This window comes from Cervus canadensis, chromosome 6, assembly GCF_019320065.1.
Source record: "Cervus canadensis isolate Bull #8, Minnesota chromosome 6, ASM1932006v1, whole genome shotgun sequence".
In the NCBI taxonomy this organism is placed as follows: domain Eukaryota; kingdom Metazoa; phylum Chordata; class Mammalia; order Artiodactyla; family Cervidae; genus Cervus; species Cervus canadensis.
The window spans coordinates 513,511-527,554 of NC_057391.1; the positions used below are offsets into that span (position 1 = coordinate 513,511).

At 44.1% G+C, this 14,044-nt stretch overlaps 1 protein-coding gene across 7 annotated transcripts in view; it reads left to right on the forward strand.

Moving 5' to 3' along the window:
* MCC (MCC regulator of WNT signaling pathway) overlaps positions 1-14,044 on the forward strand; it is a 500,790-nt gene that overhangs the window by 382,698 nt on the left and 104,048 nt on the right. For all 7 annotated transcript variants that reach the window (XM_043470593.1, XM_043470597.1, XM_043470599.1 and 4 more), the window contains one exon: positions 11,886-12,028. In XM_043470593.1, coding sequence (XP_043326528.1) covers positions 11,886-12,028 — 143 coding nt within the window. The remainder of the gene's footprint in view (positions 1-11,885; positions 12,029-14,044) is intronic.

Genomic DNA, 14,044 nt, shown 5'->3' on the forward strand with positions numbered 1-14,044 from the left:
TAGCTCTTCTGTGCCTGTGTTCAATATCTGGCACTGTCTCAAATTCTCTGTATCTGTATCTCCATCTTCTGTTTTTCTTAGGCCTTGTATGTTGTATTTATTCCCTCCTGGCTTTTTTTTCCTGCATTTTTATTTTATTTCTTGTGTGTACTTTATTACCTTCTTTCTGAGTTTTTCTAACTTTGAATTACATTCTTCCGTGTTTTATGTCGTTTCATCTTTTTGAAGTCTTTTGGCTAATTTGAGATAATAGTCTATTATTTGGGACTTTTTGTGATGGGAGAGGTTCTCTATTTTGTGGCATGCCTTCATGGTTTATAGAGATGTTATCCTGCTCTTTTTTTTTCCTTCTTTTTCTTTCTAATAACTTGATGTGGAATTTGCTCTCAGTACTGTTCTGTTTTTCATTTTTATGTGAAAAATAGCTTTTTATTAACTTTTAAGAGGCAGAGTTGAAAATGGCCTTTTTAAGTTTGTAGAGCTTAGTCCTCTGTTTCCTCATCTTCACAGGTCATTCTGCTTTCTCACTCTGCCTAATTCTATCCCCTCTCCTGCTTCTTTCTAGTTCTGTTCTTTCCTTTTCCTCTGTCATGCCATCCTGTTCCATTTTGATCCTACTCCCACCAGTTTCTCCTCCTGGTAGGGAGTCCTGGGGCCAGTCTGGAAAGTTCAAAGGGAATAGTGCTTTTGGCCCTTCAGATCTTCCTGTGGACCCCTTGCTCGCTCCCTCTTGGCTCAGGAAAGACCCCTCCCATCTGGCCCCCCCTCACCTTCTGGTATATCTGTTGTTGTTCAGTTGCTAAGTCATGTCTAACTCTTTGCAATGGACTGCGGCACACCTTGCGTCCTCCACTATCTCCTGGAGTTTGTTCAGATTCATGTCCATTGAGTCAACGAGGCCATCCAACCATCTCATTCTGTTGCCCCTTCTCTTTTGCCTTCAATCTTTCCCAGCATCAGGGTGTTTTCCAATGAGTCAGCTCTTCTCATCAGATGGCCCAAGTATTGGAGCTTCAGCATCAGTCCTTAATGAGTATTCAGGGTTGATTTACTTTAGGATTGACTAATTTGATCCCCTTGCAGTCCAAGGGGCTCTCAAGAGTCTTCTGCAGCACCACAATTCAAAAACATCAGTTCTTCAGTGCTCAGCTTTGTTTATGGTCCAACTCTCACATCCATACATGGCTACTGGAAAAGCCATAGCTTTGACTATATGGACGTCTGTCAGCAAAGTGATGTCTCTGCTTTTTAATACACTGTCTAGATTTGTCATAGCTTTTCTTCTAAGGAACAAGTGTCTTTAAATTTCGTGGCTGCAGTCACTGCCCACAGTGATTTTGGAGCCCAAGGAAATAAAACTTGTCACCGCTTCCACTTTTTCCCCATCTGTTTGCCATGAAGTGATGGGACCATATTCCGTAATCTTAGCTTTTCTAATGCTGAGTTTCAAGCCACCTGTTTTACTGTCCTCTTTCACCCTCATAATTACTGGTTATTTGGGGGGGTTTCCAGTTCTCAAGTCCAGCAGTGTTGTCTCTTCTCTGCTTTTGCCCACACAGACACCATTCAGGTCTTGTGGATGCTATTGGTTTGTCCCTACCTGCTTCTGTGTCCTTGTTCAGAGGTTTATCTTCGATGTATAGGTTCTCTATTTTTGTGTGGGAATTCAGAGAGATTAAAAATCAGGCAGTCATCAGTCTAGAATGGCCTATGGCAAGTTTTGAAAACTCATGTCTCATAATCTTAGACTGTCTGAGTAAAGAGGAAGGGCCCTTTGTACTTGAGATAGTCTACTTCCACATTTGATAGGCTACCCAGAGAGGTTAACTTGCTCACCCAAGGTCAGATGAGCAGCCTGGCACAAAGCCAAGACAAGGCCACCAGTATTCTTTTCTCACAGAAGATGGTGCAGGGACAGAAATTTTCAGTTTTTACTTTGGTGAAAACTCTACTTGAAATATTTTCCTTCTGATTATGAAAGTAAGAGATATGTGATAGAAAAAACCAGAAAGACAGTATTATAATTTTTAATAGTGAATTCTGGTGAATTAAAACTTTAAAATCCCTTTTTTGTTATTGTTTCTTAAGGTTTCTTCTTTTGAGCAAGTGGTGTTTTGTTGTTGTTGTTGTTCGTTTGTTGCATTAAAGAAAAAAGTAGGATGATGTAACACCAACAATTATTAATAGTCTTTATTGGTGAGAACTTTTTTTTAGAAAAAAGAAATTGTGAGTGCTTTTAACTGAAAGCTGGACTGTACCCCAGTCTTGAATTTTAAAAGATGACCAGGAAGGTTTTTATTAAAATTTAAGTCTCAACGACAGAGCAGCTTGTGCAGAGGATGATAAGAGAAGCATGGGACACTTTTTGTCTGCTGTGTCAGAGATTGATTCAGCTTCCTTTTGGCTTACTTATGATCAAGACAATCCTATGTAATAGTTTTGATGGCTGGTTTTATCCCTATGTTACATCAAAACACCATTAGTTGCTTCTCACTTGCATTCTTACAATAAATGTATTTAAAAGTTACTCTGTGTTCCCTTCGCTGGAAATGTCTTCCCTGTTCAGATACTAGGATCCAGGAAAGAACACGGGGAAAAAAGATCAAACTTGCCAGGCTCCTACCTTTTATAAAGATGAGATTAATGCAAGAAAAATTAAGAACAAGGAAATGTCTGTGCTGTGCTGTCTGCGTTACACACCTTGGCAGGTGATTCACGCTTGAGGCTTTTTACCAGATGGTGGGAGAGTAAGTCTGTGTGTAAATGTCTCTTCTGCGGCTTTCATAAGTTTTACCAGTTCTAAATATTATAGAGCTATGATTAAAATGTAAAATATAAATGGTGCTTGTGTTCACAAGACATAATCAAAGCATCATCCGTTGAGTAATTACTAATGGTGATACTAGAACTAGTTGAATAAAAGAAGGCTCATTATACATGGTCATAATGCGGTGAAGTTTTAAGAATATTGATGGAAAGGGAAGAGCTAGTAAAAGGAACCCAAAACCAATATGATAGGGAAGGCAAAGTGTGTCTGTATTAGTTTTTTATTGCTGTCTAACAAATTGCCCTAAACTTACTGACTTAAAATAACACACATTTATTCTCTCCTATGCATCAGGATTCCAGGCATGGCTTAAATGGGTCTTGTGAAAGTTTTGCAGTTAAGGTGTTGTCAGAACTGAATGCTCTGAACTCTCTGAATGCTCAACTGGGGCAGAGTTCACCTCCAAGCTCACTCATGTCACTGGCAGAATTTCTTTGTGGGTATAGGATTCATGGCAGCTTGCTCCCTCAATGCCAGCAATAGAGAGAAGGAGCCTAGACTAAATCTTCTGGCAAGACAGTCTTATACAAAGTAATGCAATCATGAAAGAGACATCCCATCACTTTTGCCGCATTGTTTCAGTTGAAGGCAGGCATGCATCCCCCACAGACTCAGTGAGATGGTATCACACAAAGAAAATGCAGGGATCACATGGGCACCTTAGTCTGTCCATCACAGCCTCCTGAGGGATCTGATTAACAATGCTGCTCACTATTAGCCTATAGCAATGGTGATCATCACCCCACTTTAGCTCTGTTCCATGCCAGGCGGTATAGTTCTCAAAATGATCTCAGATATAGATACCTTAACATTCCCGTCTATAAATGAAGAAATTGAGGTTTAGGGAATTTGAGTATCTTGCCTGAGATTATGTAGCTAGAAGGCACCAAAAGTCAGGATTTTCTCTAGGTTTTGTGGGAATCCATAACTGGACTGCACAGCTTCAGGGGCGGCTCGTGATAAAGAATCTGCCTGCCAAGCAGGAGACCCACGTTCGATCCCTGAGCTGGGAAGATCTCCTGGAGAAGGAAATGGCAACCCACTTCAGTGTTCTTGCCTGGAGAGTCCCCACGGACAGGGAGCCTGGCAGGCTACAGTCCGTGGGGTCGCAAAGAGTCGGATATGACTGAGCAACTAAACAACAACAACATAGCCACATTAATCCTGTATTGTTTTTTAAGATGCCCAGGCTGCCCTGTGGATCTTAAGAAGAGTAGGGAATAGGGCACATATTTATTTAAATATATCTACCCTCCCGAATCCAACAGGTGCTCAGAGATGTTCATACATGTGTACCAACATTAAACAACATCTTGGGGACAGCCCCATAGGAAACTGCCAAAGATCATATATAGTACTGGTTTGATGCTTTCAGCATATTTTCTATGCATTTAGTATGCCAAAAATTATTTTTAGTAACTCCTTTTTTAAAAAGCACTACAGAAGGAGATAATAAAGCAAGCTTCTGAGCCCCTTCAAAATTGGTCAGTAGTAATAGCGTCTACCTTCTATTTCTGAGCTCTCTTTCTTTAGAAAGCAAGTGTTCTGAATTTTCTCCTGCCTGCTTTTAGGAAGAAAACATACGTAGTTTTCATTAAATGTAACGGAGACAGTGTTTTCTTCCATCTTTTTCTCCATATAAGATCCTCACAGAGGTCAGTTGGATGCCTTCTCCTTGCCAGGATCTCTGTCCCCCCATCCCTTCCCTACTGGTTTATACTATTCAGTCCTCTGCTCTGGCTGTTGTGTTTTGTCAGTGATGTTGCCATTGGTCCTGAGTGTCTTTGTTTAGTTGGCCTGGTTCCCCACCCCACCCCTCAGGAGAACCTGGGCAAGGACTTTGAATGAGGATAGAAATATCCTGAGTGGTGTTGTTTGCCATCAATCCAGTGTGATGTGAACCCCCTTCCTAGGATGGTAGAGAGGGTTAACAAATGAATGATAGCTTTGCATTTTTCAAGAATGGAGTTTATAATACCCTTAGGATTGACGACTGAGACTAATATGATGATTAAAGATCAGTGGCCTCTGCAGAGTAAGATAAAACCCAGTAAAGAACATTAAGAAAACCATAAAGCTTCTTAGCATCACTGCATGGCACAGGATTTTTCCAACAAGGGCTCAAGTTCTCAGGCCAGTCTGTCTCAAGGCTGACTCACAGCTTTATCCCTGGGTTGTACCGATTGCAAAAATGAGCCTAAAGGGTTTTATTCTTGATGATTGTGATAATATTGCTTGCCTGTATTAAGCATTTTTGCATATAGACAGTTTCATAAATTTATGTGGCTAGAGGCAAGTATTTATATAGGTTTTAAATTTGCTTCATCATCATCATAGAAGAGTGGAAATCTAGAGAAAAATCTCAGGGGATGTAGTAAGCACCAGATGAAATTCAGGAAAAGCAACATTCCATCCTCTCTAATTCCAATCTTTTTTTTTTTTTCTTTGCCTTTCAAACTGAAAGTCTGTGGTTTCAGGAGAAACCCAGGTTCTTTATGCTACTGACCTCCAGAAATGCATGGCAGACAAGATTGTTCAAGCCTGGGCTTTCTTGCTCTGCAGTGCTGTTGGATCAGTCAGAAATAGCTGGAAACCCCCAAATGTCCTTCTTTGTAATAACAGAAGAATAAAACGCAGTGTGTTGTTTGAAACCATTTTTTGTTTTGGTCTGCTGAAGTTGTGTGAGATGTTTCTGCACAGTAAGGAGGAGAAAGGAATCCCTCATTTGCAAGTTTTGCTAGAAGAAGCCGCCATTGCATTCTGTTCAGAGAGTTGTTGCTGAGTAATTGACTTTGGCAACAAAAGCTGGCTTGGTGGGAGCTGGAGGGATTTACAATTCCCTGCTTTATACCCCCTTGTCTCTACTTTTCTATTTTGGTGGTCCCCAGGGGTTGAGGAGAAAGCTGTGTGGGTTTCCTAGCTCCCCTCTGGTGTTGTAAGGCATAATAATCAGGTTTCCTGGAGTCCAGAAGAGGTGATTCAGGGTGGGAGACCAAGGGGGATGTCTCTGCTGCCACGTTTAGGTAAATGGTAGGAGATGTGCCCACAGGTCGAGGAGCTGGGAGGGGGTAGAGGGGAGAAGACTGGCTGCAGCAGCCTCTGAAGGGCTCCTTGATGGCACACTCAGGAATCAAAAGATTTTGCAGAGCATTGTTTGTTATCTGGGTTTTAATAAATAAATCAGTCCCTGTGCATTTATTCCATTTTCATCTATAAAATGATTGTATCATCAGTATATGCAATGATAACACATAATACCAAATTGTCAGTGGCTTAAAATAGCCAAGGTTTGTTTTTGGCTTCTTTTTGGGAGCTTGCTGGGACTGGCAGGAAACTGCAGTTTGGTCCTCACCCAGCCTCCCGAGCTGATAGCCCCTACTGTCTGGAGCGTTGTCAGCAGCCACGGCCAGGGGAAGGGAATATGGGAAAGCCTGCAGGAGTACCAAAAGGCTTGTAGGCAAAAAAGGTGTATATTTACTCATATCTCATTGGACAAAACAAGTCACATGGCCTTATCCAGCTTCAAGGGGGAGAAGAAGTATAATTCTATCACACGCATGGATAGAGGTGAACAGAGTCTTGGTGGATGTCCCTGCCGGCTGCCACAGGGGTACTGATGCTTCTGTGACGCACATCCTGCGTGGTCCTGGCGGTGCCCCGCGTACATGAGAAAATACTGGGGGAAATGAACATTATTTGAAAAAGGATTGTGTTCATGGATTATAAAAAAGTGGGTACTTTTTTCATCATTCTTTAGAAGTTTCTGTAATGTACTTAAATTTGTAACTTAAAATCTAAGAATGTGCATAACCGTTAAGTAGTAATAGGAGTCGTTCCCTTTTTTCTATTTGGTTGTCATGGTTATATTACCTTCTTAAATGAGGCTTTACTGGGCTACCTCCCCATACATGACTCTTACATGGAGTTGCAGTATACAGTTTGACCTACCCTGTGTCCCTGATTAACAGAAGCCGAAATCACCTCCTGGGTTTAAAAAATACTCTTGAAAACTCAGGGTAGTGAGAGGCATGGCTCACTAACAATATGGAGTGTGACTTTTGAACTGGGCCTCGCTATAGTAGGCCAGTCCTGCTTGTGTGGGAGGTCGCCAGGGCAGGAAGGCACTGGTCGCTCACAGAATGCCTTTGTCAGTCCTGGGTGCCACCCACCCATCTTCCACTTTTCCTGCACGAAAGCGCCCCATTCCTGGACTTAGCCTTGTGCAGCCTAATGGGAGCTGTTTGACGAGGATGTTTTGTTGAGCTCTTTTGGCTCCTGCAGGTGACAGCTTGTTTTGCCCTGTGCCATTGCCCTGGTCGGAGTTGCTCCACTCTTCCCCCACACTGCAGCTTAGAAATGCTTAAGGGTTTGTTTTTCACTAAGCTTGGAGAGCAGCACCTCCACATATCTTGGACTGGGCATAGCAAGTATGCACAAAATGGGTGAAGTGGGTTGACCAGATGCCTCAAGGGGATGTTGCTCTGTAACATCAACTATGAGCTCTGTCTTCTCAGTCATTCATTCATCTAGAGTCTAGGAGCTTTGATGATGATTTCCCAGATTCTCGTTTCACTGGGAAAAGAATCTGTAGGCTACCATCCTGCCATCGCTTCTTCCTCACACCTTTCCCCTTATTTCCCTTTTTTATTCACCAGCAGAGAAATCTGCTCGGAAGCTGTGACCACACTTTGTTTCAAGGCAGACGTCACGGTGATGCTCCCTATGGCACCCAGCATGATGTCTTAGACAGTTTAGAAAATCAAGACATATCTATTATTTTTGAGGAAGTATTAAATTATAGAGGCTTTCCACCATTTTGAAAAAAACATGGGAAAATATAGGAGTGTAACCCAGATATCTTTGCCTTCAGCTGAGAAATTTTTTCCTCCATGATGTTCTTGTTTCTGCTCCCAAACAAACCTCTGAGTTGCAAATAGACGTTAGGAATCTTTTCTCTTCTTTAAGCTGCACATCCTGGTCTGCTGAATCACTGGGCTTCCTGCCCTGTCTTGTTTGTGCTCATGCCCTCGGGGCGGACTTCGCAGTCAGACGCGGGGTCGGGGGCGGAGATGGTGTAACACCAGCTGCTCTTGCTGTCTGGGCACCAGCCCTCTGGTCTCCCCACAGGCTGGGCAGCCCCGGTCTGGGAGCTCACCTCTCAGGTAGCTCCTGACCGTCAACAGGGACACCCACAGTGGGTTTAGCGGTTATCAGTTGATCCTCTGCCTTTTTCTTGCACATCTTCAGTTTTAAGTGGATTTTGCAGTTTCATGTCCATTTTGGTGGCAGTGGTGGTGGCCTGTTGACCTGTAGAGACTGAAAGCGGAGGAATAAGTGGGGAATTGAACAGAGAGTTGAGAGCTCGTGGAGTTTGTAAGGGGAAGCATTTCACAGTAGCTTACAGCCCTAGAGAACTGAATGTGGAAAACCCCAGAGCAGGGCAAGACGGCAAAGCATGAGTCATGGCATCGATGAGTTCTGGGTCAGACCGGTCATTATGTCATGATTATTGTCAGATGGGGAACTGGCGACCCTCATGAGAGCGTCAGATACGTACCCGTATGTACATACCACACACATGCCAATGCAGGCATGTACATGTGTGCACACACACTCACAGACACGATTTGAAGATGGGAATAAAGACCAGTCACAATCTCATAGATATTCTTCAGGAATGGAGAGGCATGGTGTTCTGCTTTTAGTATGTTCCAGAGAAAGGAGAACCTTTTTCATTCACTGACAGTTACTGTCTATGAGACACTGTCATGTCTTTGGACCTCCGTCGTCCCTCTTAAAGTGTGATGGGTCATGGATGACGGATGGAAAGGCATAACTTCATGGAGAGAGTATTCTTACGAGTCTCAGGGCTCAGCTGTGTTTAGGAAAACGTCCATAGAAATGGGATTTCCACTCGTCCTTCCTCCTGGCCTCTGGAGTCCACTTACTTCCTGTGTGTTGGACCTTGAGCAGACGTTATCAGACGTTTCGGGTTCACATCGCCATTTCTCTGAAAGTCACCTTCTCCCTAACGCCCGCAGTGCGGGTTCCTCAACCTTGTTGCCTCCAGCCTTACTTCTGGAGCACTGAGTGGCACCCAGGAGGTTACTACATAGTGTGACTGAGGTCACGCTGTTGTTCATAGGGGTGGCCCCTGCCATGGTTTCTGCCAGCGTGTTTATCATACTTTGCTGAGTACTTCTGTTTCAGTATTGACTTGGGCTTTTGTAGCATCCTGTCTGTTTCTAAAGGCTTTGTGTTCCTGCCCAGTAGCTTCTGGGTTACACCCTTTGGGAGCCTGGCAGATTTATGGCGAGCAGAGGACATTGGAGGTAGAAGGTAAGAAGTCTTACCCTTGCCCTCCTGCCACCAGCCCTGAAAGTGCAAAACTGGCAAGTACATGTGACTCTTGGCGTTACGAAAACCTTGCCAAAAATGAAATTAAAATTCCTCTGCTGGGCAGGAAATTAATCAGGGCTGAATGCAGTAGACAGGGGCTCCTTGTTCAGAAGTGGGACTCCTTGTTCTGTCACTGGCTAGTGTTTTATTGTCATGTAAATGAGATTAAATGCACAGTGACTGATGGGGGGTTGAGGAGGAAGGAGACAAGTGAAAAAGATGAACAGGTTCTTTAGGATTTAAACTTGAGATGCAAAAACGTTTTTATAGCATCTGCTGCTGCTTAATCCATCAACTGCTGAGCAAGGGAAGCTCCTCGGCTTCCTGATACACAGTGATTTATCCATCCCATCGCCCTTCTAGGTCACCCACAGTGAAGCCAGGCTGTGTGCCAGTGCGAGGGCTAAGTCATGACAACACCCAGACCCTGCCTTCCCGGAGTTTATAGTCTGGTAAGAAAGGATACTGGAAGGCACTGTCTGCAAATAGCCAGCCAGATAAGAAATGGCGTCATAGAATCTAGGATTGAAAGTGGCTGAAGCGTATCCTACCAAACTACAGCAAAAAGGAGTGAATTGGTAAAAGAAAAACTGAGCAGCAGTACAGAACGTGGCAAGAAAGCTCTAGAATAGAGGTAGCGGGAATGGACGCACAGTCTCCCCAGGACCCTCAGTCAAGTGAGTTGACCACATGCGACCTTCAATCCGTTCACTCAAGGTTCAGATTTCGAAAAGAAGGTTCAGTTCAGTTGCTCAGTGGTGTCTGTTTCTTTGTAACCTCGTGGACTGCAGCACACCAGACTTCCCTGTCCATCACCAACTCCCAGAGCTTGCTCAATCTCATGTCCATCAAGTTGGTGATCCCATCCAACAATCTCATCCTCTGTTGTCCCCTTCTCCTCCTGCCTTCAATCTTTCCCAGCATCAGGGTCTTTTCCAATGAGTCGGTTCTTCACATCAGGTGGCCAAAGTATTGGACTTTCAGCTTCAGCATCAGTCCTTCCAATGAATATTCAGGACTGATTTCCTTTAGGATGGACTGGTTTGATCTCCTTGCAGTCCAAGGGACTCTCAAGAGTCTTCTCCAACACCATAGTTTAAAAGCACCAATTCTTCGGTGCTCAGCTTTCTTTACAGTCCAACTCTCACATCCATACATGACCACTGGAAAAACCATAGCTTTGACTAGATGGAACTTTGTTGGCAAAGTAATGTCTCTGCTTTTTAATATGCTGTCTAGGTTGGTCATAACTTTTCTTCCAAGGAGCAAGCATCTTTTAATTTCATGGCTGCAGTAACCATCTGCAGTGATGTTGGAGCCCACAAAAATAAAGTCTGTCACTGGTTCCATTGTTTCTCCATCTATTTGCCATGAAGTGATGGGACAGGATGCCATGATCTTCGTTTTTTTAATATTGAGTTTTAAGCCAGCTTTTTCACTCTCCTCTCTCAGTTTCATCAAGAAGCTCTTTTGTTCCTCTTCACTTTCTGCCATAAGGGTGGTGTTATCTGCTTATCTGAGGTTATTGATATTTCTCCCGGCAATCTTGATTCCAGCTTGTGCTTCTTCCAGCCCAGCATTTCTCATGATGTACTCTGCATATAAGTCAAAGCAGGGTGACAATATACAGCCTTGATGTACTCCTTTCCCAATTTGGAACCAGTCTGTTGTTCAATGTCCAGTTCTAACTGTTGCTTCTTGACCTGCATACAGATTTCTCAGGAGGCAGGTAAGGTGGTCTGGGAATTCCACCTCTTGAAGAATTTTCCACAGTTTCTTGTGATCTACACAGTCAGAGGCTTTGGTGTAGTCAATAAAGCAGAAGTAGATGTTTTTTCTGGAATTCTCTTGCTTTTTCTATGATCGAACGGACATTAGTAATTTGATCTCTAGTTCCTCTGCCTTTTCTAAATCCAGCTTGAACATCTGGAAGTTCATGGTTCACGTATTGTTGAAGCCTGACTTGGAGAATTTTGAGCATTACTTTGCTAGCGTGTGAGATGAGTGCAATTGTGCGGTAGTTTGAGCATTCTTTGGCATTGCCCTTCTTTGGGACTGGAATGAAAACGGACCTTTTCCAATCCTGTGGCCACTGCTGAGTTTTCCAAATTTGCTGGCATATTGAGTGCAGCTTCTGCCTGCCTTGCAGCTGGAGAGAAGCAGAGGATGTGAATGTGCCACAGAGGCTGCGGACAGCGGCAGAGGGACCTTCACCCGACGAGCGGACGAGAGCTGTGCGCTGTGCTCACTCGCTCGTGTCCGACTCCCTGCGACGCCCTGGACTGTAGCTCACGAGGCTCCTCTGTCCGTGGGGTTTTCCAAGCAAGAATACTGGCCTGGGTTGCCATTTCCTCTCCCAGGGGATCTTCCTAATGCAGGAATTGAACCTACATCTCTTTTCTCCTGCATTGGCAAATGGGTTCTTTACCACTAGAGCCACCTGGAAATGTAGAGCTAAAAAAGTAGAGACTTGAGTGGCCATCAGGGACTTTGTGAAGTTCAGCTGTTGATGTGTCTTCTGGGCCAACGAGCAGGTATATGTTTATTTGGGGCATACTCCATGTCGAGGTTGTGATGGTTTGAGGCCGTAAGACTTAGACTCTCTTGCTATTAGGTATGTCAATTCATTGGCACTTCTGTCTTGTTCTCTTGATCCCAGTGTGAGCAGTCCCATCTCATGAGAGAGCATGAGGACGTCCAGGAGCGAACCACGCTTCGGTATGAGGAACGCATCACAGAACTGCACAGTGTCATCGCTGAGCTCAATAAGAAGATAGATCGTTTGCAAGGCTCCACCATCAGGTAGTCGGCTCCAAGTCACGGCTCTCTCTCTGCCCCTCTGGGTGGTAACCTGTGTTTTACACTTGAAGGCACCCTGTGAATTACGGGCTTCCCTTGTGGCTCAGCTGGTAAAGAATGTGCCTGCAATGAGGGAGACCTGGGTTCAACTCCTGGGTTGGGAAGATTCCCCTGGAGAAGGGAAAGGCTACCCACTCCAGTATTCTGGCCTGGAGAATTCCATGGACTGTATAGTCCATGGGGTCACAAAGAGTTGGACATGACTGAGCGACTTTGACACTTTCTATGAGTTACAACAGTGTTTTATTTATAACTAATATTTTTACAGTTGATAAGTATTTTGTCTACTCTGTCAACTGTGTGCTTTCGCCTCCATTATTCCATTTTGACTTTGATCTTCATGGTAATCCTGAAAGGTAGACAGGGTAGGAGTTGTAATGTTCAGTTGACTGATAAGAAGAAGTTGAGTGAGATGCTTTATTAACAGGTTCTAAATGCAACCCCCTCTATCTCCCTTGGGGATTTTGAGAGATTTATGAATGTTGATTTTAACTAACTGTTACATATGCTTCTTTGTTGTTGTTCAGTCACTGCTTCTACTGCTGCTAAGTCGCTTCAGTCGTGTCTGACTCTGTGCGACCCCATAGACAGCAGCCTACCAGGCTCCCCCGTCCCTGGGATTCTCCAGGGAAGAACACTGGATTGGGTTGCCATTTCCTTCTCCAATGCATGACAGTGAAAAGTGAAAGTGAAGTCACTCAGTCATATCCGACTCTTAGCGACCCCGTGGACTGCAGCCCACCAGGCTCCTCAGTCCATGGGATTTTCCAGGCAAGAGTACTGGAGTGGGTCGTATCCAACTCTTTGTGACCCCACGGACTGCAGCACGCCAGGCTTCCCTGTCCTTCACTTTCTCTTGGATTTTGTTCTAACTCTGTGATTCAGTGATACCTTCGAACCATCTCGTCCTCTCTCGCCCCCTTCTCTTCCTGCCCTCAGTCTTCCCCATTAGCAGTCTTTTTCAGTAAGTTGGCTCTTCACATCAGGTGGCCGAAGTATTGGAGCTTCAGCTTAAGCATCAGCTTCAGTTGATGCTGAATTAATTCAGGATTAATTTCTTTTAGGATTGAACTGGTTTGATCTCTGGCTGTCCAAAGGACTCTCAAGAGTCTTCTCCAGCACCACAGTTTGAAAGTATCAATTCTTTGGCGCTCAGCCTTCTTTATGGTCCAACTCTCAACATCTGTACGTGACTACTAGAAACACCATCGCTTTGACAATATGGACCTTTGTCAGCAAAGTGATATCTCTGTTTTTAATACACTGTCTAGGTTTGTCCTAGGAGCAAATCTTTTTCCAAGGAGCAAATCTTTTAATTTCATGGCTGCTGTCATCATCTGCAGTGCAGTGATTCTGAAGCCCAAGAAAATAGCATATGCTTCTAGATAATCTAAAATTTTTTTGAGCTCAGTTGACTTGCCAATGTTGGCATAGTGTCATACAAACTCCTGAGGGCCGGAGCAAGATTCGATCCATCACTTGATTGGTGAAAACCCTGGGGCTTAAAAATGTTAAGCAACTACTTCTAAGTTACGCTTAGCAAAGGGGAGAGGTAGAGTTAGAACCCTCAACATCTCTGCCTTTATTCAGTTTTCTTTCATAAAAGTGATGGTTGGGGTTTCTGCCTTACTTGCTCATCAATCAGTTGGCCCCAAAGTCTCCTGCACAAAACACTTAGTTGCTGTGTCTGCCCGTTTTTGAGAAGGATTTGCTTCAGGTGACCTACTGAGCCAAGGATAAGGACTTCCATCTTCCTGCCCATGCTCGGAGAATAACCTGAGGGAAACAAATGGTTGGCATCTGCTTTTATGGAGAGGAGTGCTTTGTTCTCTGTTTTTACAGGCCACGATGAAGGCAGTTTTAAAGGCAGCTTCTCTAAACTCTGCCTCTAAGTCCTGGGTCAGAAGACACTTTGGAAGTGTTTTGTCCGAGCTCTGAGAGTCACAGTAATGATGGAGC